Raw genomic sequence first — 23,748 nt, forward strand, 5'->3', positions numbered from 1 at the left:
CCCGCACCAATCAACCACACCGTCCCGTGGCCCAACATTTCAACTCCCACTCCCACTCTGCCGAGGACATGGAGGTCCTGGGCCTCCTTCACCACCGCTCCCTCACCACCCGACACCTGGAGGAAGAACGCCTCATCTTCCACCTCGGAACAATTCAACCCCAGGCCATCAATGTGGACTTCAACAGTTTCCTCATTTCCCCTTCCCCCACCTCACCCTAGTTCCAAACTTCCAGCTCAGCACTGTCCCCATTACTTGTCCGGACATGTCTGACCTGCCTAGCTCCTTTTCCACCTATCCACTCCATCCTTCTCCCTGACCTATCACCTTCATCCCCTCCCCCACTCACCTATTGTACTCTATGCTACTCTCTCCCCACCCCCCACCCTCCTCTAGCTTATCTCTCCACCCTTCAGGCTCACTGCCTTTATTCCTGATGAAGGGCTTTTGCCTGAAACGTCGATTTCGCTGCTCGTTGGATGCTGCCTGAACTGCTGTGCTCTTCCAGCACCACTAATCCAGAAGCTGATTAGTTTAAGGAGAGTGGGGGAGATAGTACACATCAGTAATGTCCAGTGCCCGCCAAAGAGTTTGTGTCCAGCCATTACTGGAAATGTTAATAGAAATGTTAACTACCTGAGGCTGCTTGTATTTAAGTGTTAATTATTCAGATTTGCTGTAATGGAAAACGATCTTCCTTCTCAGAAAGAATGATCACAACCAATTACTGCAGCAATGGACTTCTGTGTAGCTGTTGAAACTGACAATGGCTCTGTAATGTTTTCTGTAAACAAACCATGCTGTACAAACAAAGACTGGATACTAGAATATTATACCATGAAATGTATAAAATATCATGACATGTACACCGAGGGGGAGCGAAGGCTCACAGCTGACAGCCATGCTGCCAGACATCTCTCTCTCTGTCCCCGGAGCTCTGGTTTCTTTGTACAATAAACTCTGTTGTTAAATCCCGATTCTGACTCCAGACTGGTAATTTTCCCCACAACCCTGGGATTTCAGCCAGGGATGTTGGACTTGGGTTTAAACTATGGGCAGCTAGGGGGATATTCTGATGTCTTGCCTGGGGGACTTATTCAAGGGGGATATTCTGATGTCTTTTGACTAGATGGCTTGGAAATACGAGTTGCCCAGTAGGGAACTCTTCTGTTTTTTTCAAATTAGGAATTTCATATTAAAAGAGACCACACTTCTGATTGTAATCAATCTGACGTGGAGAAGAGGGTGCTGAGTGCTGAGAGTAAAAATCTTCGAGTAAAAAATGAGGTCTGCAGATGCTGGAGATCACAGCTGCAAATGTGTTGCTGATCAAAGCACAGCAGGTTAGGCAGCATCTCAGGAATAGAGAATTCGACGTTTCGAGCATAAGCCCTTCATCAGGAATAAGAGAGAGAGAGCCAAGCAGGCTAAGATAAAAGGTAGGGAGGAGGGACTAGGGGGAGGGGCGATGGAGGTGGGATAGGTGGAAGGAGGTCAAGGTGAGGGTGATAGGCCGGAGTGGGGTGGGGGCGGAGAGGTCAGGAAGAGGATTGCAGGTTAGGAGGGCGGTGCTGAGTTGAGGGAACCGACTGAGACAAGGTGGGGGGAGGGGAAATGAGGAAGCTGGAGAAATCTGAATTCATACCTTGTGGTTGGAGGGTTCCCAGGCGGAAGATGAGGCGCTCCTCCTCCAGCCGTCGTGTAGTTGTGTTCTGCCGGTGGAGGAGTCCAAGGACCTGCATGTCCTCGGTGGAGTGGGAGGGGGAGTTAAAGTCCCAATTCCTTCGTCTCCGCCGCATCTGCTCCCAGGAGGACCAGTTCCAACACCGCACAGCCCAGATGGCCTCCTTCTTCAAGGACTGCAGATTCCCCCCAGACGTGATCGACGATGCCCTCCACCGCATCTCCTCCACTTCCCGCTCCTCCGCCCTTGAGCCCCGCTCCTCCAACCGCCACCAAGACAGAACCCCACTGGTTCTCACCTACCACCCCACCAACCTGCGCATACAACGTATTATCCGCCGCCATTTCCGCCACCTCCAAACGGACCCCACCACCAAGGATATATTTCCCTCCCCTCCCCTATCAGCGTTCCGCAAGGACCACTCCCTTCGTGACTCCCTTGTCAGATCCACACCCCCCACCAACCCAACCTCCACCCCCGGCACCTTCCCCTGCAACCGCAGGAAATGTAAAACTTGCGCCCACACCTCCACACTCACTTCCCTCCAAGGCCCCAAGGGATCCTTCCATATCCACCACAAGTTCACCTGTACCTCCACACACATCATCTATTGCATCCGCTGCACCCGATGTGGCCTCCTCTATATTGGTGAGACAGGCCGCTTACTTGCGGAACGCTTCAGAGAACACCTCTGGGCCGCCCGAACCAACCAACCCAATCACCCCGTGGCTCAACACTTTAACTCCCCCTCCCACTCCACCGAGGACATGCAGGTCCTTGGACTCCTCCACCGGCAGAACACAACTACACGACGGCTGGAGGAGGAGCGCCTCATCTTCCGCCTGGGAACCCTCCAACCACAAGGTATGAATTCAGATTTCTCCAGCTTCCTCATTTCCCCTCCCCCCACCTTGTCTCAGTCGGTTCCCTCAACTCAGCACCGCCCTCCTAACCTGCAATCCTCTTCCTGACCTCTCCGCCCCCACCCCACTCCGGCCTATCACCCTCACCTTGACCTCCTTCCACCTATCCCACCTCCATCGCCCCTCCCCCTAGTCCCTCCTCCCTACCTTTTATCTCAGCCTGCTTGGCTCTCTCTCTTATTCCTGATGAAGGGCTTATGCTCGAAACGTCGAATTCTCTATTCCTGAGATGCTGCCTAACCTGCTGTGCTTTGACCAGCAACACATTTGCAGCTGAGTGCTGAGAGCACACTTTCTGTCAGTAATGTCTATCACCTATTAGAAGAGAGTTCCATGCATTAATCTGAACGGCTCTGTAAGGTATGGAAGAGAGAGCTGGACATTGAGATCTCTTCTGAAGTATGGGATGATATCTGGGAAAACACAAGGAAGCTCTCGATCTGCAACAGGACCCATGCCTTGCCATTGCAGATTCTCCACAGGGTCCACCTGACTCCAGACCCTCTTTCAAAATTTAAAGCAGGAGCATCTCCAATGTGTCCAAAATGCAGGGTGAGTATGGGCACGCTCACTCATTGTCTCTGGCCCTAGCACAGGCTGTGAGCATACTGGAGCTCTGTGGTAGGCGAAATAGAGAGGGTCTTGGGGACAGAGGTGGAGATGGACCCAGTAATTCTTCTTCTTGGCTTTGTTAATCCACTTCCATGAGCTGCACACACAAAAAGGCTTTTCAGTATCCTGACTTTTTGTGCAAGAAAGAACATTCTGTTCAGGTGGGGGTCTGAAACCCCCCTCCCCCCCTCCCCCTCCCCCCCAGGCTGTCAGCTGGCGTCAGCTAGTCATGGCGTAGATTCCTTTGGACTTTCTTATAAGTATGGTGCACCATAAAACTGAGAACTTTAATAAGATATGGCTACCCTTTCTGGACTACCTGTCTGCCATAATAGGGGTATTTATATAACCATAATGATTCTGTTTAATGAACCTGGTATCCAGACAGCAGGATCTACCACCACATGAATATGGATAAATTTATGTTCTTGATGGTCAAGGGCTATTATTTTGTTTTGTTGAGCTGTATTATTGTTATTGTTAATGTTATAATTATTATTATTTTTTCTGTCATGATATTTTAGTTAGTTATTAGTTATTTATTTATTAATTAATGTAATTAATGTTTTTTTTTGTATTGGTTTGAATTGTTCATTTTGTATTTGTTGTAATATCCAAAAACATTTCTTCTCTTTTCAATAAAAATATACTTTAAAAAAGCAGAAACAAACATTGAGAAATTCAGCAGGTCTAGCAGCATCTATAGAGGGAGAAAAAAGGAGTTAACATTTCAAGTCAAATGAGACTTCTTCAGAGTTTCTTCTGTTTGCTTCAGATTTCCAGCATCTACAATATTTGTTTGTATTTTTTTCATGGATTCATACAGCACAGAAAAGGCCCTTGGCCCATTGGGTCTGCACTGACATAACTCCCACCGAGGCAATATGGGTCAAGCTCAAAAATAACCTGGGTGCAATCACTCTGATAGGATTAGCCTACAGGCCCCCAGTGTCCACCGAGAGATTGAGGAACAAATATATAGGCAGATTGTGGAAAGGTGCGATAAAAACAACGTGGTCATAGTGGGTGACTTTAACTTCCCCAGTATTGACAGGGACTCCCTTAGAGCAACAGATGGGGCAGAATATGTTAGGTGCATCCAAGAGGGTTTCTTGAAACAGTATGTGGACAGTGTAACTAGAGGAGGGGGCATACTGGACCATGTACTGGTTAATGAGCCTGGCCAGTGACTGACCTTTCCTGGATTAAAGAAACAGTGATCACAACTCCTTAAGTTTTAAGATAGCTATAAATAAGGTTCAGAGTCTAGATAAGAATGGTGCTGGAAAAGCACAGCAGTTCAGGCAGCATCCCAGGAGCAGTAAAATCGACGTTTCGGACAAAAGCCCTTCATCCGGAATAAAGGCAGAGTGCCTGAAAGGTGGAGAGATAAATGAGAAGAGAGTGGGGGTGGGGAGAAAGTAGTATAGAGTACAATAGGTGAGTGGGGGAGGGAATGAAGGTGAACACTTTGGAAAAAAGAATAAAAGCATAGACTACTTTCTAAACGGTGAGAAAATTCATAAAGCCAAAGTACAAAGGGATCTGGGAGTGCGAGTCGAGAATTCTCTAAAGGTAAACATGCAGGTTGAGTCCGTGATTAAGAAAGTGAATGCAATGTTGTCATTTATCTCAAGAAGGTTGGAATATAAAAGCAGCGTTGTGCTACTGAGACTTTATAAAGCTCTGGTTAGGCCCCATTTGGAGTACTGTGTCCAGTTTTGGTCCCCACGCCTCAGGAAGGACATACTGGCACTGGAGCGTGTCCAGCGGAGATTCACACGGATGATCCCTGGAATGGTTGGTCTAACATACGAGGAACGGTTGAGGATCCTGGGATTGTATTCATTGGAGTTTAGAAGATTAAGGGGAGATCTAATAGAAACTTACAAGATAATACATGGCTTGGAAAGGGTGGATGCTAGGAAATTGTTTCCGTTAGGCGAGGAGACTAGGACCCGTGGAAATAGCCTTAGAATTAGAGGGGGTCAATTCAGAACAGAAATGCGGAGATACTTCTTCAGCCAGAGAGTGGTGGGCCTGTGGAATTCATTGCCGCAGAGTGCAGTGGAGGCAGGGACACTAAATGTCTTCAAGGCAGAGATTGATAAATTCTTGATGTCACAAGGAATTAAGGGCTACGGGGAGAATGCGGGTAAGTGGAGTTGAAATGCCCATCAGCCATGATTGAATGGCGAAGTGGACTCGATGGGCCGAATGGCCTTACTTCCACTCCTATGTCTTATGGTCTTATGGTGATAGGTCAGGGAGGAGGGCGGATTGGATAGGTGGAAAAGAAGATAGGCAGGTAGGACAGGTCATGGGGACAGTGCTGAGCTGGAAGTTTGGAACTAGGGTGAGGTGGGGGAAGGGGAAATGAGGAAACTGTTGAAGTCCACATTGATGCCCTGGGGTTGAAGTGTTCCGAGATGGAAGATATGGCGTTCTTCCTCCAAGCGTCTGGTGGTGAGGGAGCGCCAGTGAAGGAGGCCCAGGACCTCCATGTCCTCAGCAGAGTGGGAGGGGGAGTTGAAATGTTGGGCCACGGGCGGTGTGGTTGATTGGTGCGGGTGTCCCGGAGATGTTCCCTAAAGCGCTCTGCTAGGAGGCGCCCAGTCTCCCCAATGTAGAGGAGACCGCATCGGGAGCAACGGATACAATAAATGATATTAGTGGGTGTGCAGGTAAAACTTTGATGGATGTGGAAGGCTCCTTTAAGGCCTGGGATGGAGCAGGTAAAACTTTGAATAAGGCTAAGTCAGACCTTGTGCAAGGTACTAAATGGGGGAGGGTAAATTACATCAGCATTAGGCAGGAGCTAGGGAGTGTTAATTGGGAGGGGCTGTTTTCAGGCAAGTCCACAAGTGACAGGTGGGAACTGTTTAAAGATCTGCTGGGCAGAGTTCAAAACCGTAGGGAGGAAGGACAATGATGGCAGGTAAGGGACCCTTGGATAACGAGGGAGGTTGTGGAATTTAGTCAAAAGGGAAAAAGATGCATATGTAAGGTTGAGGAAGTGAAAATTGGATAGGACCCGCGAGGAATATAAGGAAAGCAGAAAAATACTCAAGCAGGGAATAAGGAGAGCACGAAAGGGCAATGAAATGACCCGAGTAAGCTGGGTTAAAGAGAATCCCAAGGCATTTGGTACATACGTTAAAAACAAGAGGATAATTGGGGAGAAGGTAGGATTACTCAGGTGAAGGTACCGAGGATTGTGAGATTTGTGTGGAGCATTTTGAAATCCAGAAAGAAGTGGTGCTGGATCTGTTGAAGAGCATTAAGATGGATAAGTCCCCAGGGCCTGACAGTAGTCCCCTCATTCCTGCTGAAGGGCTTTTGCCTGAAACGTCAATTTTCCTGCTCCTCAGACGCTGCCTGAACTGCTGTGCTATTCCAGCACCATTCTAATCTAGACCCTGAAGGTTACTGAGAGAGGCAAGAGGAGAGATTTCTGGAGCCTTGACTAAGATCTTTGTATCCTCATTAGCCGTTGAAGAGGTCCCAGAGGACTGGGGAGCAGCTAATGTTGTTCTCCTCCCCTCCCTTGCCCGCCATCCAGAGGGACCGAACCCTCCAGGATACCCTGGTCTACTCTTCCTTCACTCCCAACACCCCCCACATCCCCAGGCACCTTCCCCTGCCCCCCCTGAAGGTGTCCCACCTGCCCATGTCCCCCTCCCCCCTCGGGATCCAAGGGCCCAATCACACCTTCCAGGTGAAGCAGCACTTTCCCTGCCCTTCCCACAATCTGGGCGACTGCCCTCACTGCTCACAATGTGCTCTCCCCTACACTGGGGGGGGGGGCAAAGTGTAGACTGGGTGACCCCTTTACAGAACATCTACGTCCTGCCCACAAACCAGACCCTGAGCTTCCAGTTCCCCGTCACTGTAACCCCCCCACCCTGTTCTCTGTCACTGTAACCCCCCCACCCTGTTCCCCGTCACTGTAACCCCCCCCACCCTGTTCCCCATCACTGTAACCCCCCCACCCTGTTCCCTGTCACTGTAACCCCCCCCACCCTGTTCCCCATCACTGTAACCCCCCCACCCTGGTCCCTGTCACTGTAACCCCCCACCCTGGTCCCTGTCACTGTAATCCCCCCACCCTGGTCCCTGACCAACATCTCTGTCTCAGACTTGCTGTAGTGCTCCAGTGAAGCTCAGCACAAGCTGGAAGAACAGCCCCTCCCCTTCCACTCGGGGACCCTGTCCCCCTCCCCACTCAATATCCAGGTCAGTAACTTTAGGGCCTGGTCTCCCCCATGTCCCAGCCCCCTACCCCACACACCAGGCCTTGTTATCACATAGTCTGCCATTACACATGACCCACTGTTAGCCACTAACAGTCTCCATTAACAGTGATTCACCCTCCCAGCCGGATCGGTATTCACTCCTTTGGGACTTATACACTTCGTGGTAAGGTGCTGCGGAGTGTTGCTGAACAAAGAGACCTTGAAAGTGGAGTCGCAGGTAGATAGGATAGTGAAGAAGGCGTTTGGTACGCTTTCCTTTATTGGTCAGAATATTGAGTACAGGAGTTGGGAGGTCATGTTGCGGCTGGACAGGACATTGATTAGGCCACTGTTGGAATATTGCGTGCAATTCTGGTCTCTTTCCTATCGGAAAGATGTGGAATTTGGAAGGGTTCAGAAAAGATTTACAAGGAGGTTGTCAGGGTCGGAGGATTTGAGCTATAGGGAGAAGTTGAACAGGCTGGGGCTGTTTTCCCTGGAGCGTCGGAGGCTGAGGGAAGACTTTATAGAGGTTTATAAAATCATGAGGGGCATGGATAGGATAAATAGACAAAGTCTTTTTCCTGGGGTAGGCGACTCCAAAACTAGAGGGCATAGGTTTAGGGTGGTACGTGTATGGAATGAGCTGCCAGAGGAAGTTGTGGAGTCTGGTACAATTACAACATTTAAGAGGCATTTGGATGGGTATATGAACAGGAAGGGTTTGGAGGGATATGAGCCAGTTGCTGGCAGGTGGGACTAGATTGCATTGGAATATCTGGTCGGCATAGATGGGTTGGACCGAAGGGTCTGTTTCTGTGCTGTACATCTCTATGACGTTGTCTCTCCTCCTTACCTCCTCCCTACCTTCTGCATATGAACTGACATTTTTCCTCGCTACCATCATTTCTAAGGAAGAGTCACTGACTCGAAACATTAACTCTGATTTCTCTGCATAGACGCTGCCAGACCTGTTGAGCTTTTCCAGCAATTTGTGTTTTTGGATCTGATTTCCAGTACCTGCAGTTCTTTCACTTTTTTAGCTAATCGTGTTCATCTGTTCAAAGTTAAAAATCACACAACATTTGGAGCCTTAGCTTTTGGAGCTCAGCTCCTTTATCAAGTGGTTGTCTGTTCAAGATGAGAATAGGGATAATCTAAGAAGCTACAGACTGGTGAGTCTCACATTGGTGGTTGAGAAGCCACTGAAGAGAATTCTTAAGGATGGCATTTATATGCATTGGGGAAAGCATGGCCTAATTATGGACAGTCAGTGTGACTTTGTGCAGGGAAGGTCATGTCTTACTAACTTAATTTAACTTTTTGAGGAGGTGATAAAGTTGATCGATGAAGGTAGAGCAGTGGACATAGTCTGCACTGATTTTAATAAGACTTTCAACAAGGTCCCTCATGGTAGACTCATCCAGAAAATTAGGATGGATGTCCATGAACTAGTGGTGTTCCACAGGGATCGGTACTGGGTCCTCTGCTGTTTGTGATATATACAAACGACTTCCATGAAAACATAGAGTAATGAGTCAGTACGTTTGCAAATAATACAAAGACCAAAGTTGTGGAGAGTGTAGAAGGTTGTCAAAGAATACAGTGGGATATCGATCAGTCGCAGATTGGGGTGGAGAAATGGCAGATGGAGTTTAATCTGGGTAAGTGTGAGGTGTGCACTTTGGAGATCAATGTTAAGGAAAAGTATACAATTAATGGTACGACGCTGAACAGCATTGATGTACAGAGGGATCTTGGGGTTCAAGTCCATAGCTCCCTAAGAGTGGCCATACAAGAAGTTCGGGTGGTAAAGAAGGCATTTGGCGTGCTTGCCTTTATTGATCAGGGAATTGAGTACAAGATCAGGATGTCCCGTTGCAGCTTTATAAGACTTTGGTTAGGCCACAGTTAGAGTAGTGTGTTCAATTCTGGTCACCACATTACAGGAGGAATGTGGAGGCTTTGGAGAGAGTGCAGAAGAGGTTTACTGGGATGCTACCTGGATTAAAGGGTATGAGCAATAAGCAAAGGCCAGAAAACTGCAGGATGTTTTCCTCTTGAGTGGCAGGGATGAGAGGAGACTTGATAGAAGTCTCTAATATTATGAGATGCATAGGTAGGGTTGATGGTCAGAATCTTTCTCCCAGAGTTGAAATATCTAATACTCAGGGGCATGCATTGAAGGTGAGAGGGGAGAAAGTTCAAAGGAGATGTGAGGGGCAGATACTTTTTACACAGAGAGTGGTAGGAGTGTGAAATGTGCTGCTGGGTGGTGGTGGAGGCAGATAGAGGCATTTAAGAGGTTTTTAGGTAAGCACATGAATATGGAAAGAATGGAGGGATATGGATATGGAGGCAGAAGGGATTAGTTTAATTGGTGCCATGTTTGACACACAACACTGTGGGATGAAGGGTCCTTTCCTGTGCTGTACAACACAGTACTTTAGTGGTGCACTAATCCCAATTTCCCACACTTGTTCCATTGTCTTTAATGTCATGATATTTGAAGTGCTCATCGAAATATTTTTAAAATGTTTTAAGGTTTCGGGTTTCCCAGGCAGTGCACCCCAGATTCCCACCACCCACCAAGTGAAACATTTGTCTCTCAAATCCCCTCGGAATCTCCTGCCCCTTACCCTAATGTTTTACCCTCTTGTGATTGACCCCTCAGCCAAGGGGAACAGCTGCTGTCTACTCACCCTGTCCATATCCAACACCTCAATCACGACAGCTCCCCCTGCCCCCACACACTTCTCTGCTCTAAAGAAAACAATCCAAGCCCTTCTAGCTTCTTCCTGTAGTTTAATTTTTCCATCCTAGGCAACATCCTGGTGATCCTCCTCTGTACCCTCTCTAGTGCTATCACATCCTTCCTGTAGGGTGGGGACCAGAACTGTACTCAGTACCCCAGCTGGGGCTTGACCAATGCTCTGTACAACTCCAACAGAGGCATGGTACATTGGTGAGACAGAGCAGAGGTTACGGCAACGGATGAATGGACACTGCACAACAATCACCTGATAGGAGTGTTCCCTCCCAGTCGGAGAACACTTCAGCAGTCAGGGACATTCGACCTTGGACCTTTTGGGTGACTGTCCTCCAAGGCGGACTTCGGGACAGGCAGCAGAGAAAAGTGGCCGAGCAGAGACTGACAGTCAAGTTCAGTCCCCATAGGGAGAGCCTCAACCGGGGCCTTGCGTTCATGTCACATTACAGGTGACCACCATTGCACCGTACACACACAGAGACAGTCCTACACACACACGTGCACGCACACACTTACAGAACCACACACTCATGCAGACCCTCACACACACAAGCTCTCTCTCAATGCTCACATGTACATCTCCAACACTCACACCCACACCCTGTCACAGACTTAAACCAAATTACACATATACACAGTCTCTCACAGACACTCACACTGTGCCTCACTGCTGCACACACATACATGCTCACACTCACTCTGCCTCTCCTGCACATACATATATGTTTGTGGGGTGAATTTGTATTTGCAGAATTACATTTTATTTTGCTCAAAACCTGCATAAATCCATTTAACACTCTGTAAATCACACTTTAGAAATAGAGTCAGCCTGAACTTTGGGGCACAGACAGACTTTTAACAGTATGTAAGCTGAGATGGTACCTATTGTTAAAGCTAACTTTAAAAAATGTTCTGGTATTTACATATGAGAGAAGTGATACTATCATGGTCATTCTAACGGGTGAAAGACTTAAACAATCAAGGTATTTTTGAGTGTATAATTTCAGTTATATTACACTGTAAACTTTTGCTATAAATTCTGTGTCTTACAATTTTATTCTCCACAACTACCTGATGAAGGAGCAGCGCTCTGAAAGCTAGTGCTTCCAAATAAACCTGTGGAACTACAGCCTGGTGTTGTGAGATTTTCCAGATTGTTCTTATACTCTACACCACGACTGAAGCAAGCAAGTGTCCCATGTGCCTTCTAAACTATCCTGTTCACATGCTCTGCACCATGTGTAAGAGAGTGGAGAGGGTGGGTTTGTTAAGAGAGAGAGACAGAGAGAGAGAGCGGGATGATTGTTTGGGTAGATTCGCTCTGGGTCCTCTACACCAAGGTGAGGATTTCCTTGAGGTGGGCCCCACTTGGTGAGGCAGGCAGTGCATTTCCCTTTGAAGGGGCTGGAGGCGGTGTGCGCCTGCGCCGCTCGGGCCGGACAACGGGCGATGGCTCCTTTCCGAAAGCGGAGTAAAAGTTGTCCTTTTCTGAGCCAGGAATTCCTGATCCAGAACCACGCCGACATCGTCTCCTGCCTCGTCGTCCTGGTGCTGATTGGGCTCATGTTCGAGGTCAGCAAGGGGGCCCCGGGGGGGGGGGGTTCAAACAGACTCCCGCAAACTTCACCCAAACTTTTCCAAACTCCCGCAAACTTCACCCAAACTTTTCCAAACTCCCGCAAACTTCACCCAAACCCTCCCGCCCGGAGCGGGGGAAGCGGGGGCTGCAGCCGGATCCGAAACAGACTGACAGAGAGAGAGAGCCACGTCCCCCACCCCCGGGGAGGGAAAGACGAGGGGGGGAGGGGGGAAGAGACGGGGCGGGGGGCGGAGAAAGGGGGACAGAGAGAGAGAGAGCCACGTCCCCCACCCCCGGGGAGGGAGAGACGGAGACGGGGGGGGGGGAAAGAGAGAGCCACGTCCCCCCCGAGGCACGTCCTTCCCTTCCCAAAGCCACGCTCACTCTCCCTGTGCCTTTCTAAGTGATATTTGTCTGATCTCTCCGGTTTGATTCTAACAGTTGACCGAGCAGCCAGTAACATTATAATGGTTTGGGCATTTCCCTCGCACCCTTTTTAAATAAAGGAACCACATTTGCATTCCTCCAGTCCTGCAGCATCTCACTGTGGGTAGTGAAGATTAGAAAATAATCCTCAGCATCTACTTTACTCCCTGATCAACTTCAGAATCCAAGGGAATATTCACCCCCCCCCCCCCCCCCGTGATTTATTCACTTTGAAGGATTCTAACTTCTCTAACGCTTGCTATGATTATTTAGTCCAATATTTCACATTGCTCTCCTTGGATTACTATATCCACAGTATCCCATTTCTTTTGTGAATATAGAGACAAAAAGAATCTCTTTAAAATTATCCTGAAATCATCTGCTCTTCACACAAGTTCCCTTCTTCATCTCTGTAGGTTCCCTTTTTCCTTCACACACCAGGTGGTAGGACAACAGGTTTTTTTGGAAGTTGTAACTTTCGGAGCACTGCTCCCTTAGGGAGCTGTGGAGCAGGATCATGAGCCACAGAGTTTATAGCGAAAGATCATAGTGTCATGCAACTGAAAAGATATACTGAACAAACCTCGATTGTTGTTCAGTCTTTTATCGTTTAGAATGGGGATGTAGGTTTCAATTCATTCAAATGTTAATCTCAGAACTACTTCTGAGTCACATTCCTGAGCTAACTTAAAGTTTTTTTAAAAAGTGACATCTCAGCTCAGATAATGTATTAAAGGTGTGAGGTTAGAGTCTGCCTGTCTCCCAACCTCGAGTCCGACTGGTTCTCATTCCAAAGTAGGAATTTATAAAATGTCACATGGTTTGACTGCCTACAGATTGTGTGGTGCTGGAAAAGCACAGCCGGTCAAGCAGCACCTGAGGAGCAGGAGAGTCAATGTTTTGGGTATAAGCTTTACATCAGGAAGCAGCGGGGGGGGGCGGGGGGCTGCGGCTGCGGCGTGGGACTAGGGGAAAGTAGCTGGGAATGCGAGGGGTAGATGAAGGTGGGGGAGATGGTGATAAGTAGAGGGTGGAGCAGATAGGTGGGAAGGAAGATGGACAGGTCGGACAGTTCAGAGGGTGGTGCTGAGTTGGAGGGTTGGATCTGGGATACGGGGGAGGGGTGGAGGGGAGCTGAGGAAACTGGTGAAATCGACATTGATTCCATGTGGTTGGAGGGTCCCAAGGTGGAAGATGACGTGTTCTTCCTCCTGTCTTCGGGTGGCTAGGATTTGGTGAAGGAGGCGGCCCAGGACCTGCATGTCCTTGGGGGAGGGGGAGGGGGAGGGGGAGTTAAAGTGATTGGCCACAGGGCAGTGGGATTGTTTAGTGTGTGTATCCCAGAGATGTTCTCTAAAATGTTCCGCAAGGACACCAACTAGGATGCTGGAACTTTTTTTTTTATTTGTGCATGTGGACTCCACTTCCTTGGGATAAATTCAGCATTTGCTGGTTTAATTGCCAAGAGTTTCTTTCGAAGAATACCCAATGTTGCACAGACTTGTTTTGCTTCCAGTTTGCCAATGGGAATTCTTCCATTCCTAACTACGGTAGCAGGGTATGATGCTGTTGTGTCAAAGCCTTTGCTTTCAGGTGAACTCAATCCTCTCACATGTGCCCTAGTTACAGGAGGATTAGTGGTTTCTCTTGGAAGAATGTTGTATCCTGTTCTCCTGGCAATACCAATAAATGCTGGCCTTTCATCATGGTATAACACAGCCCTAATGCCACAATGAGGAAATATAATATGCTCCTGGATTACTATTTGTCAGTTATGAGGAAATTGAGCTTCATATTAATCCTTCACGCTCTCCTTTGAGTCCATCTGAATTTCAAGCACTATACAATTTATGTGGAAATAAACTCCTACAAATCCCAAACTAAATGCATAAATTGGAGGGAAAAAGAACATGTAATATCTTCAGGACTCACCAACATAGTTGTCGCTGGTGAATGCATGATCACATGAGAAGGTAATTTAGAAAACTTGAATAATAAAATTATAGCACACAACCAAACATGCCCAAAGCCACAAAGTAAATGATGCTACATTACTGTTTTTTATCATCCTGCTTTTGTGATTGTAACAGCTCGGCCTCTTATGCTCACATCCAAATCATTTATATAAACAATGAAAAGTAGTGGACGCAGCACCGATCCTTGTGGCACTCCGCTGGTCACTTTTGCCTGTGTGTAACAAGGTTTCAGATTCAAATCCCATTCCAGAATTCCAGCTGAAAAATCCTGACTCTGACACTCCAGTACAGCACTGACGACGTCTTTTGGCTAAGCTGTTAAAGGCCTCACCTGCGAGGTCGGGAAGACCTTAAAAAAACCCTAGCACTGTATCAAAGGAGAGCTGGTGTGCTGAACAATATTAATCACTCAATCTCCACCAAAAATAAGATTGTTTTTGAGAGTTAGTTTAGATTACTTACAGTGTGGAAACTGGCCCTTCGGCCCAACAAGTCCACACCGACCCACCCAGACCCATTCCCTCCATCTAGCATAGCTAATTCCCCTAACCTGCACATTTTTGAACTGTGGGAGGAAACCAGAGCAAACCCACACAGACACGGGGAGAACGTGCAAACTCCACATGTGTAGACATGGGGAGAATGTTCAAATTGCCCGAGGCTGGAATCGAACCTGGGACCCTGGTGCTATGAGGCAGCAGTGCTGACCACTGAGCCACCGTGCCACCCATTTAGTTCTGCACTAATTTGCTGTTAAGTGCTTCAAGATAGCAGGTGGTTTGTGAAAAGCGCAGTATATATATTTAATCATAAAGTCCAAGTGCTGCAATTGTAATATTAAATAATTTTTAAAAATTTCTTCTGGTTTCACCATTAGAATATGAAACTGATTGTGAAAGAAATCTTGAAAGTAAACCACAGCATGTACATGCATCCTTTATGTCATCAAGAAATAGCAGCAGCATGGATAATTTCCTGGATGTGATGGCAATCTAAGTCTTCATACTATAAATTTGTGTAAAATTTAAAAATACAGAGCGGCACAATAGCTCAGTGGTTAGCACTGCTGCCTCACAGCATCAGGGACTCTGGTTCGATTCCAGCCTCAGGCAATGGTCTGTGTGGAGTTTGCACACTCTCCCTGTGTCTGCGTGGGTTTCCCCTGGGTGCTCCAGTTTCCTCTCTCAATCCAAAGATGTGCAGGTCAGGTGAATTGGCCATGCTAAATTGTCCACAGTGTTCAGGGATCTGTAGGTTAGGTGCATTAGTCAGGGAAAATGTAGAATAGTAGGGTAGGGGAATGAGTCTGGGTGGGTTACTCTTTAGAGGGTCAGTATGGACTTGTTGGGCTGAAGGGCCTGTTTCCACACAATGCATTCTACGATGAGTCTATGATTCTATCACCTTCATCTACCTATTGCATTCCCAGCTACTTCCCTCCTCTCCCCCCCCCCCCCCCCCCCAAAAATCTCTCAGCCCCCTTGGCGCTCCCCCCCCCCCCCCCCCATTTCTGATGGAGGGCTTATGCTCAAAACATCAGTTCTCCTTCTCCTTGGATGCTGCCCGATGTGCTGTGCTTTTCCAGCAACAGGCTCTTAATTGATCTCTAACATTTGCAGTCCTCACTTTCTCCTGCCTGCAGATTGTCTGCTTTTTCAACAAAATAGAATGTATCTGCAAATACAGTTCTGCAAATGTAAACTCACGTGTGTGTGGGGGTGTGTGTGGGGTGTGTGTGTGTGGGGTGTGTGTGTGTGGGGTGTGTGTGTGTGGGTGTGTGTGTGTGGGGTGTGTGTGTGTGTGTGTGTGTGTGGGTGTGTGTGTGTGGGTGTGTGTGGGGGGGGGGAGGGGTGTGTGTGTGTGTGTGTGCAAGTGCAACATTTTATAAGTTCCTATTTTGGAAAGAGAACCAGTTTGACTCGAGATTGAAATCTATTGGACCTCTATTGGAATACAGGGAGAACTAGCCATTTGGATACAGAACTGGCTCAAAGGTAGAAGACAGAAGGTGGTGGTGGAGGGTTGTTTTTCAGACTGGAGGCCTGTGACCAGTGGAGTGCCACAAGGATCGGTGCTGAGTCCTCTACTTTTTGTCATTTACATAAATGATTTGGATGCGAGCATAAAAGGTACAGTTAGTAAGTTTGCAGATGACACCAAAATTGGAGGTGTAGTGAACAGCGTAGAGGGTTACCTCAGATTACAACAGGATCTGGACCAGATGAGCCAATGGGCTAAGAAGTGGCAGATGGAGTTTAATTCAGATAAATGTGAGGTGCTGCATTTTGGGAAAGTAAATCTCAGCAGGACGTATACACTTAATGGTAAGGTCCTAGGGAGTGTTGCTGAACAAAGAGATCTTGGAGTGCAGGTTCATAGCTCCTTGAAAATGGAGTCGCAGGTAGATAGGATAGTGAAGAAGGCGTTTGGTATGCTTTCCTTTATTGGTCAGAGTACTGAGTACAGGAGTTGGGAGGTGATGTTGCGGCTGTACAGGACATTGGTTAGGCCACTGTTGGAATATTGTGTGCAATTCTGGTCTCTTTCCTATCGGAAAGATGTTGTAAAACTTAAAAGGGTTCAGAAAAGATTTACAAGGATGTTGCCAGGATTGGAGGATTTGAGCTATAGGGAGAAGTTGAACAGGCTGGGGCTGTTTTCCCTGGAGCGTCGGAGGCTGAGGGGTGACCTTATAGAGGTTTATAAAATCATGAGGGGCATGGATAGGATAAATAGGCAAAGCCTTTTCCCTGGGGTGGGGGAGTCGAGGACTAGAAGGCATAGGTTTAGGGTGAGGGGGGAAAGAGATATAAAAGAGACCTAAGGGGCAACCTTTTTACACAGAGGGTGGTGAGTGTATGGAATGAGCTGCCAGAGGATGTGGTGGAGGCTGGTACAATTGCAACATTTAGATAGAGTGGTGCTGGAAAAGCACAGCAGGTCAGGCAGCATCTGTGGAGCAGCTAATCAACGTTTTGGGCAAAAGCCCTTCAGGAATGATGAAGGACTTTTGCCCGAAATGTCAAATTTCCTGTTCCTTGGATGCTGCCTGACCTGCGCTTTTCCAGCAACACATATTCAGTTCTGATCTCCAGCATCTGCAGACCTCACTTTCTCTTCGAAGATTTTAACGTACTGCGAATCCTCTTGCAAGAATGCCTACCTTGAAGAAGCTCTCTTCCTCCCTATTCCTGAAGAAGGGCTTATGCCCGAAACGTCAAATCTCCTGCTCCTTGGATGCTGCCTGACCTGCTGCGCTTTTCCAGCAACACATTTTCGGCTTTGTATATACTAGTAAACCATCTTTGTGTTTTCCTTTATCTTGCTGATATTTTCTCATGCCCTCTCTTTGATTTCCTTGTTTTTTTTTATTTGATCCCAATACTCTGTCCTCCACCAGGCTTTCTGCGATTTTGAGGTTTCTGGGACTATCATAAGCTTTCTTTTTCTGTTTCACCTTCCCTGTGTTTTTCTAGACCACCATGAGGGTCTAGATGTGGCAGTACCATTCTTGTTTTTGGAAAGGACATGCCTGCGTTGTGCTTCCAAAGCACCACCACCTGGTTTATCACTGATTTATCCTTCAGCCCTGTCTATGCCTGAAACGTCGATTCTCCTGATCCTCGGATGCCGCCTGACCTGCTGTGCTTTTCCAGCAACACACTCTCCACTCAGATCCCTTCTCCATTTTGTAAAACGTACCTTCCCTCAGTTTAAAACTTTTCCTCCTGATTTCCCTCTGTACTTTTTCATGATAAAACTAAATCTAACTGAATAGTGGCCACTATCCCTGACCTGGTCACCCACTGTATTCACCCACTTGCCCATCTTCATTTCCTGAAATTAAATCCAGAATCTCCTCTCATTGGGTTTGTCATGTATTGTTTAAAATAATTCTCCTGGATACCGTACATGAATTTTTTTACCCCAAAGCCCCTTAGGTTATTTGAAACCCGGTTGATATTGAGATAACTGAAGTCTCCTACAGTTATTGCCTTCCTGTTACTACAGGCAGAAATGTATATATTACAAATTTATTACACCTATGTTCTTCTCTCTCTCTCTCACTATTTGGGGCTCTGTTGTACAGGCCTAGTAATGTGATTGTCCCTTTTTTTGATTTCTGAACTCAACCTACAAACCCTCATCCTTTCTCACAACTGTCATTGCTTGTTCAACCAAGACTACAAACCCCTCCTCCTGGTCATCCACGCTCTCCTGCCTGTAAACTCTATATCCAGGGATATTGAGCTGTCAGGTTTACCCCTCCATTACCCAGGTTTCCATTGTAGCAATGACATCATGCTGCCATGTGTCCAGCTATGCCCATAGTTCATCTACCTGGTGTCTAATACTCCTTGCATTGAGGTAGAAACAGCTCTACCCCAGCAATTTCCTTCACTGGAAGCTTTTTAATCCTCATTTCTTTTGTCTTTCCAAATCACTCATGACATCACTGCCTAATGTTCTACCTACTGTTCCCTGATCTGAAACTGACCCATCAAAACCTGCAGTTTAGTTTCCATCTCCCCTCACACTGGTTTCAAACATCACCATAGAACCAGCAAAAGGCCCCAAGAGGATATTTGTCCAGCTCTGCCCAGGTACAACCTGTCAGGCTTGTAAAGGTTCCACCTTCCCCAGCAATGGTCCCAGTGCCTGAAGAATCTAAACCTCTCTCTGGTACAGCATTTCTCCAGTAACGCAGCCATCTGATCAATCCTCATATTCCCATTCTCGCTAGCACATGGCACTGGGAGTAGTCCTGAGATGACTACATTTGATTTTAATTTATCTCTTAACTTCCTACACTCAGCTTTGAGGTCCTTGTCCCTTTGTTTTCCTGTTGTTGGTCCCTATGTGTGTAACTACGACTGGTTGATCACCCTTTCCCTCCAGAATATCCTGCACCCAAAATTTGCTGGACTCTGGGGCAGTTCCAGCAGATTGGAAAACAGCAAATGTGTTTAAAAAGGGAAGTTGACAAAAGATGGGGAATCATAGACCAGTTAGCTTCCCCTCTGTAGTGGGGGAAATGTTGGAGTCTGTTATCAAGGAAGCAGTAGCATTAGGCTGATGCAGTATGGGTTCATGAAGGGCAGGTCATGCTTAGCTAATCTTTTGGAATTCTATGAAGGCATTATGAGCACGGTGGACAATGGGGACCCGGTAGATGTGGTGTACCTAGATTTCCAAAAGGCATCCAACAAGGTGCCGCACAAGACGCTGCTGCAGAAGATAAAGATGCATGGCATTATGGGTAAAGGATTAGCACAAATACACGATTGGTTAACTAACAGGAAGCAAAGAGTGTGAATAAATTAGTGCTTTTCTGGTTGGCAATGAGTGAACAGTGGTGTGCCTCAGGAATCAGTATTAGGACTGCAATTATTCACAATTTGTACAGATGATTTGGATGTAGGTTTGCTCACTTACCTGGAAGGCTCGTTTCAGACGTTTTGTCACCATACTGAGTAACATCATCAGTGGGTCTCCAGATGTAGCACTAATGGTATGGCCTGCTTTCTATTTATGTGTTTAGGTTTTATTGGGTTGATGTCATTTCCTGTTCCTTTTCTTGGGAGTGGTAAATAGGATCCAAGTCAATGTGTTTGTTGGTAGAATTCTGGTTGGAATGCCATGCTTCTAGGAATGACAGTTTGTTGTTGTTTTTCTCCTGTTTAGTGAATTTTATGCCAGTAAGGGTATTATTGATGGTCTTGAAGGTTTCCTCTAATTTGTTTAGTTTAGTGATTACAAAGGTGTCATCCACGTAGTGGACCCAGAGTTTGGGTTGGATGGTTGGCAGAGCTGTTTGTTCGAGTCTCTGCATTACTGCCTCTGCTAAGAACCCTGATATTGGAGATCCCATGGGTGTTCCATTGGTTTGTCTGTAGTTTTTGTTGTTGAAGGTGAAGTGGATGGTAAGGCATAGGTCCACTAGCTACATGATACCGTCCTTGCTGATAAAGTTGATGGTGTTTGGTGTATGTTTCTTTGGGTCTTCTAATCATCAGTGTTTCCTTGGCCAGTTTGATGTTGATGGATGTGAACAGGGCAAAGTGTGCAGAACACTCTGTAGAGGAACATAGATACATCGAGTGAGTGGGTAAAGGTCTGGCAGATGGAATGCAATGTTAGTAAATGTGAAGACATCCATTTTGGTAGGAATAACAATAAAAAGGATTATTACTTGAATGGCAAAAAGTTGCAGCATGCTGCTGTGCAGAGGGACCTGGGTGTCTTTGTGCATGAATCACAGAAGGTTGGTCTCAGGTACAACAGGTAATTCAGAAGGCAAATGGAATTTTGTCCTTCATTGCTATAGCGGTTGTTTAAGGCGATGGTGAGGCCACACCTGGAGTACTGTGTGCAGATTTGGTCTCCTTACTTGAGAAAGGATGTACTGGCCCTGGAGGGGGTGCAGAGGGGGGTTCACTGGGTTGATTCCGGAGTTGAAAGGGTTGGCTTATGAGGAGAGACTGAGTAAACTGGGATTATATTAATTAGAATTCAGAAGAATGAAGGAGAATCTTAAAGAAACATATAATGTTATGAAGGGAACCGATAAGATAGAAGTAGTGAGGATGTTTCCACAGGCAGGTGAAACTAGGACAGGAGGGCATCGCCTCAAGACTAGGGGGAGCAGGTTTCGGTTTGAACTGAGAAGGAATTTCTTCACCCGTAGGGTTGTTAATCGATGGAATTCCTTGCCCAGTGAAGTAGTTGACGCTAAAAGCTTTTAAAGCTAAGATAGACTTTTTTTTGAATAGTAAAGGAATTCAGAGTTATGGTGAGTGGGTGGGTAAGTGGAGCTGAGGCCATGAAAAGATCAGCCATGATCGTATTGAATGGGGGAGCAGGCTGAAAGGGCCGAATGGCCGACTCCTGCTCCAGGTTCTTACGTTTGTATGACCATGGGGGCTCCTGAACTTCGTTCCCGAACGGTTTACTGTGTCTGACGGTCACCCATTTCCTTTCTATCCTGGGAAAAAGACTGTGACTCTCCACCTATCCGTGACCCTCGAAACACTATCACGTCGTCCCTCAGCCTCTAACTCTCTAGTGCAGACAATCCAAGCTTGTCTATCCTCTCCTTGGAGCTAATAAGCTCCAATCCAGGCAACATCCTGGGAAATGTTTTGCACCCTGTCCACAGCCTCCACATCCTTCCTATAGTGGGACAACCAGAACTGCACACAATACTCCAAATGTGGTCAAATTAAAATTTTATACAGCTGCAACATGACTTGCTAATTTTATACTCAGTACCCTGACCAATGAAGGCTTTCTGTCTGATTACCACCTCATGCATTTGTATAGCCACTGTCAGGGAGCTATTGGCTCACATCCCAACATCACTATGTGTCTCAATTCTTTTAATAACAATCCTGTATATCAGTGCTCCTCAGGGTCTTAAACAAAAAAAATCCAAAAATCAGCAAATGTTGGAAATGAGAAAGCAAAACAGAAATTGTTGAGAAATCTCAGCCAGTCTGGCAGCCTCTGGAGATAAAGCAGAGTTAACATGTCTTCAGAAGGAGGATTGTAGACTTATAGAATCATAGAGATGTACAGCACAGAAACAGACCCTTCGGTCCAACTCCTTCGTGCTGACCAGATATCCCAACCCAATCTAGTCCCACCTGCCAGCACCCAGCCCATATCCCTCCAAACCCTTCCTATTCATATACCCATCCAAATGCCTCTTAAATGTTGCAATTGTTATGTTCTACGTTCAGTTAGAACGTAGAACATAACGGCACAGTACAGGCCCTTCGGCCCTTGGTTTTGCACCAATCTGAAGCCCATCTCTCCTACACTATTCCATTATCATCCATTTGCCTATCCAATGATCATTTAAATGTCCTTAAAGTTGGTGAGTCTACTACTGTTGCAGGCAGTACTTTCCACGCCCCTACTACTCTGAGTAAAGAAACTACCTCTGACATCTGTCCTATATCTATCACCCCTCAATTTAAAGCTATGCCCCCTCGTGCTAGTCATCACCATCTGAGGAAAAAGGCTGTCCCTGTCCACTCTATCTAACCCTCTCCCTGTCCACTCTATCTAACCTTCTATGTCCCAATTAAGTCACCTCACAACCACCTTCTCTCTAACGAAAACAGCCTCAAGTCCCTCAACATTTCCTCATAAGACCTTCCCTCCATACCAGGCAGCATCCTGGTAAATCTCCTCTGCACCCTTTCCTTGGCTTCCACATCCTTCCTATAGTTACTAGCTGTAGCCATTGGTTTTGAACTTATTTTCAACTGATATTTTCTCTCCTAGGTTACGGCAAAGACTGCGTTCATGTTTATTTCCCCGCAGAACAATGTCAGTACGGTGACTGCAGGTAATAAATCAGAAACTGACTTCAAAACTGCCCAGTGGGTTGGAAGAGGGAAGGTACAAAGTTTTATTTGTATATTCCCCTTTGGTTCCTTTAGGAGTTTCTGTTGAACCAGAATCTGCTACAGAGATTTCTAACTGATGCTGATGGATTTACAAAATGGTTAAAGTGAAAATCTTGGAATTATTAATGATCAGCAGAGCTGTCCTCAAAATGAATTCTTGAAGTTTCTCCCTGGTATTTATGAATGAGTGGGGTTCGGCAGGATTCAGCGGTGGGGTCCTTGCTATTTGTGGTTTACATAAATGATTTACACTTGAATATAGGAGAGTTTATCAGTAAATCGACAGATGTGGGGTGGCAAATACTGAGGAGAACAGATTACAGACGGATAGAAATGGGCAGATCAGTGGCAAATGAAATTCAGGGAGAAAGAGAGGACTGCAGATGCTGGAGATCAGAGCTGAAAATGTGTTGCTGGAAAAGCACAGCAGGTCAGGCAGCATCCAAGGAGCAGGAGAATCGACGTTTCGGGCATGAGCCTGAAGAAGGGCTCATGCCCGAAACGTCAACTCTCCTGCTCCTTGGATGCTGCCTGACCTGCTGCGCTTTTCCAGCAACATATTTTCAGCAAATGGACTTCAGTTTGAATAAATGAGAGGTGATGGAGTTCAAGAAGGCAGCTCACCTCCACTTTCTCAAGGACAACTACAGGCGAGTAATAAATACTGACCAATCAGCATCCCACGAGTAAATGAGAAATGAATGCTAGTTAGACAGGTTTTGGTTCAAGCAGGAGGAGGAGAAGGTTCACAGACCAGCAAGTTAAAGCGTCCAGAAAAGAGAGGTCGAAAAGCAGTATTCTGGTTAGCATGAAAATTACCTCAGCAAACCCTGTCAACAGAGACCAATGAGCAGCCATCCCAAGTCTTTCCCTCCCTCTGTCCATAACGGCCATGCCTTTTTTTCTCGTGTGTTTTAGATTAGATTAGATTACAGTGTGGAAACAGGCCATTCGGCCCAACAAGTCCACACCAACCCACAACCCACCCATACCCCTACATTTGCCCCTTACCTAACACTACGGGCAATTTATCGTGGCCAATTTATCTGACCTGCACATCTTTGGACTGTGGGAGGAAACCGGAGCACCCGGAGGAAACCCACACAGACACGGGGAGAACGTGCAA

The 23,748-nt window shown here is 46.7% G+C and overlaps 1 protein-coding gene across 1 annotated transcript in view; it reads left to right on the top strand.

Moving 5' to 3' along the window:
• The first annotated feature begins 11,648 nt into the window (after positions 1-11,648).
• The window catches only part of tram2 (translocation associated membrane protein 2), a 32,187-nt gene continuing 20,087 nt past the window's right edge, over positions 11,649-23,748 (top strand). Inside the window, exons 1-2 of the mRNA XM_060831179.1 lie at positions 11,649-11,796; positions 22,498-22,561. Of these exons, the coding sequence (XP_060687162.1) occupies positions 11,674-11,796; positions 22,498-22,561 (187 nt within the window). The 5' untranslated portion in view covers positions 11,649-11,673. The remainder of the gene's footprint in view (positions 11,797-22,497; positions 22,562-23,748) is intronic.

The sequence above is a fragment of the Hemiscyllium ocellatum genome, chromosome 10, assembly GCF_020745735.1.
Source record: "Hemiscyllium ocellatum isolate sHemOce1 chromosome 10, sHemOce1.pat.X.cur, whole genome shotgun sequence".
Taxonomy (NCBI): Eukaryota; Metazoa; Chordata; class Chondrichthyes; order Orectolobiformes; family Hemiscylliidae; genus Hemiscyllium; species Hemiscyllium ocellatum.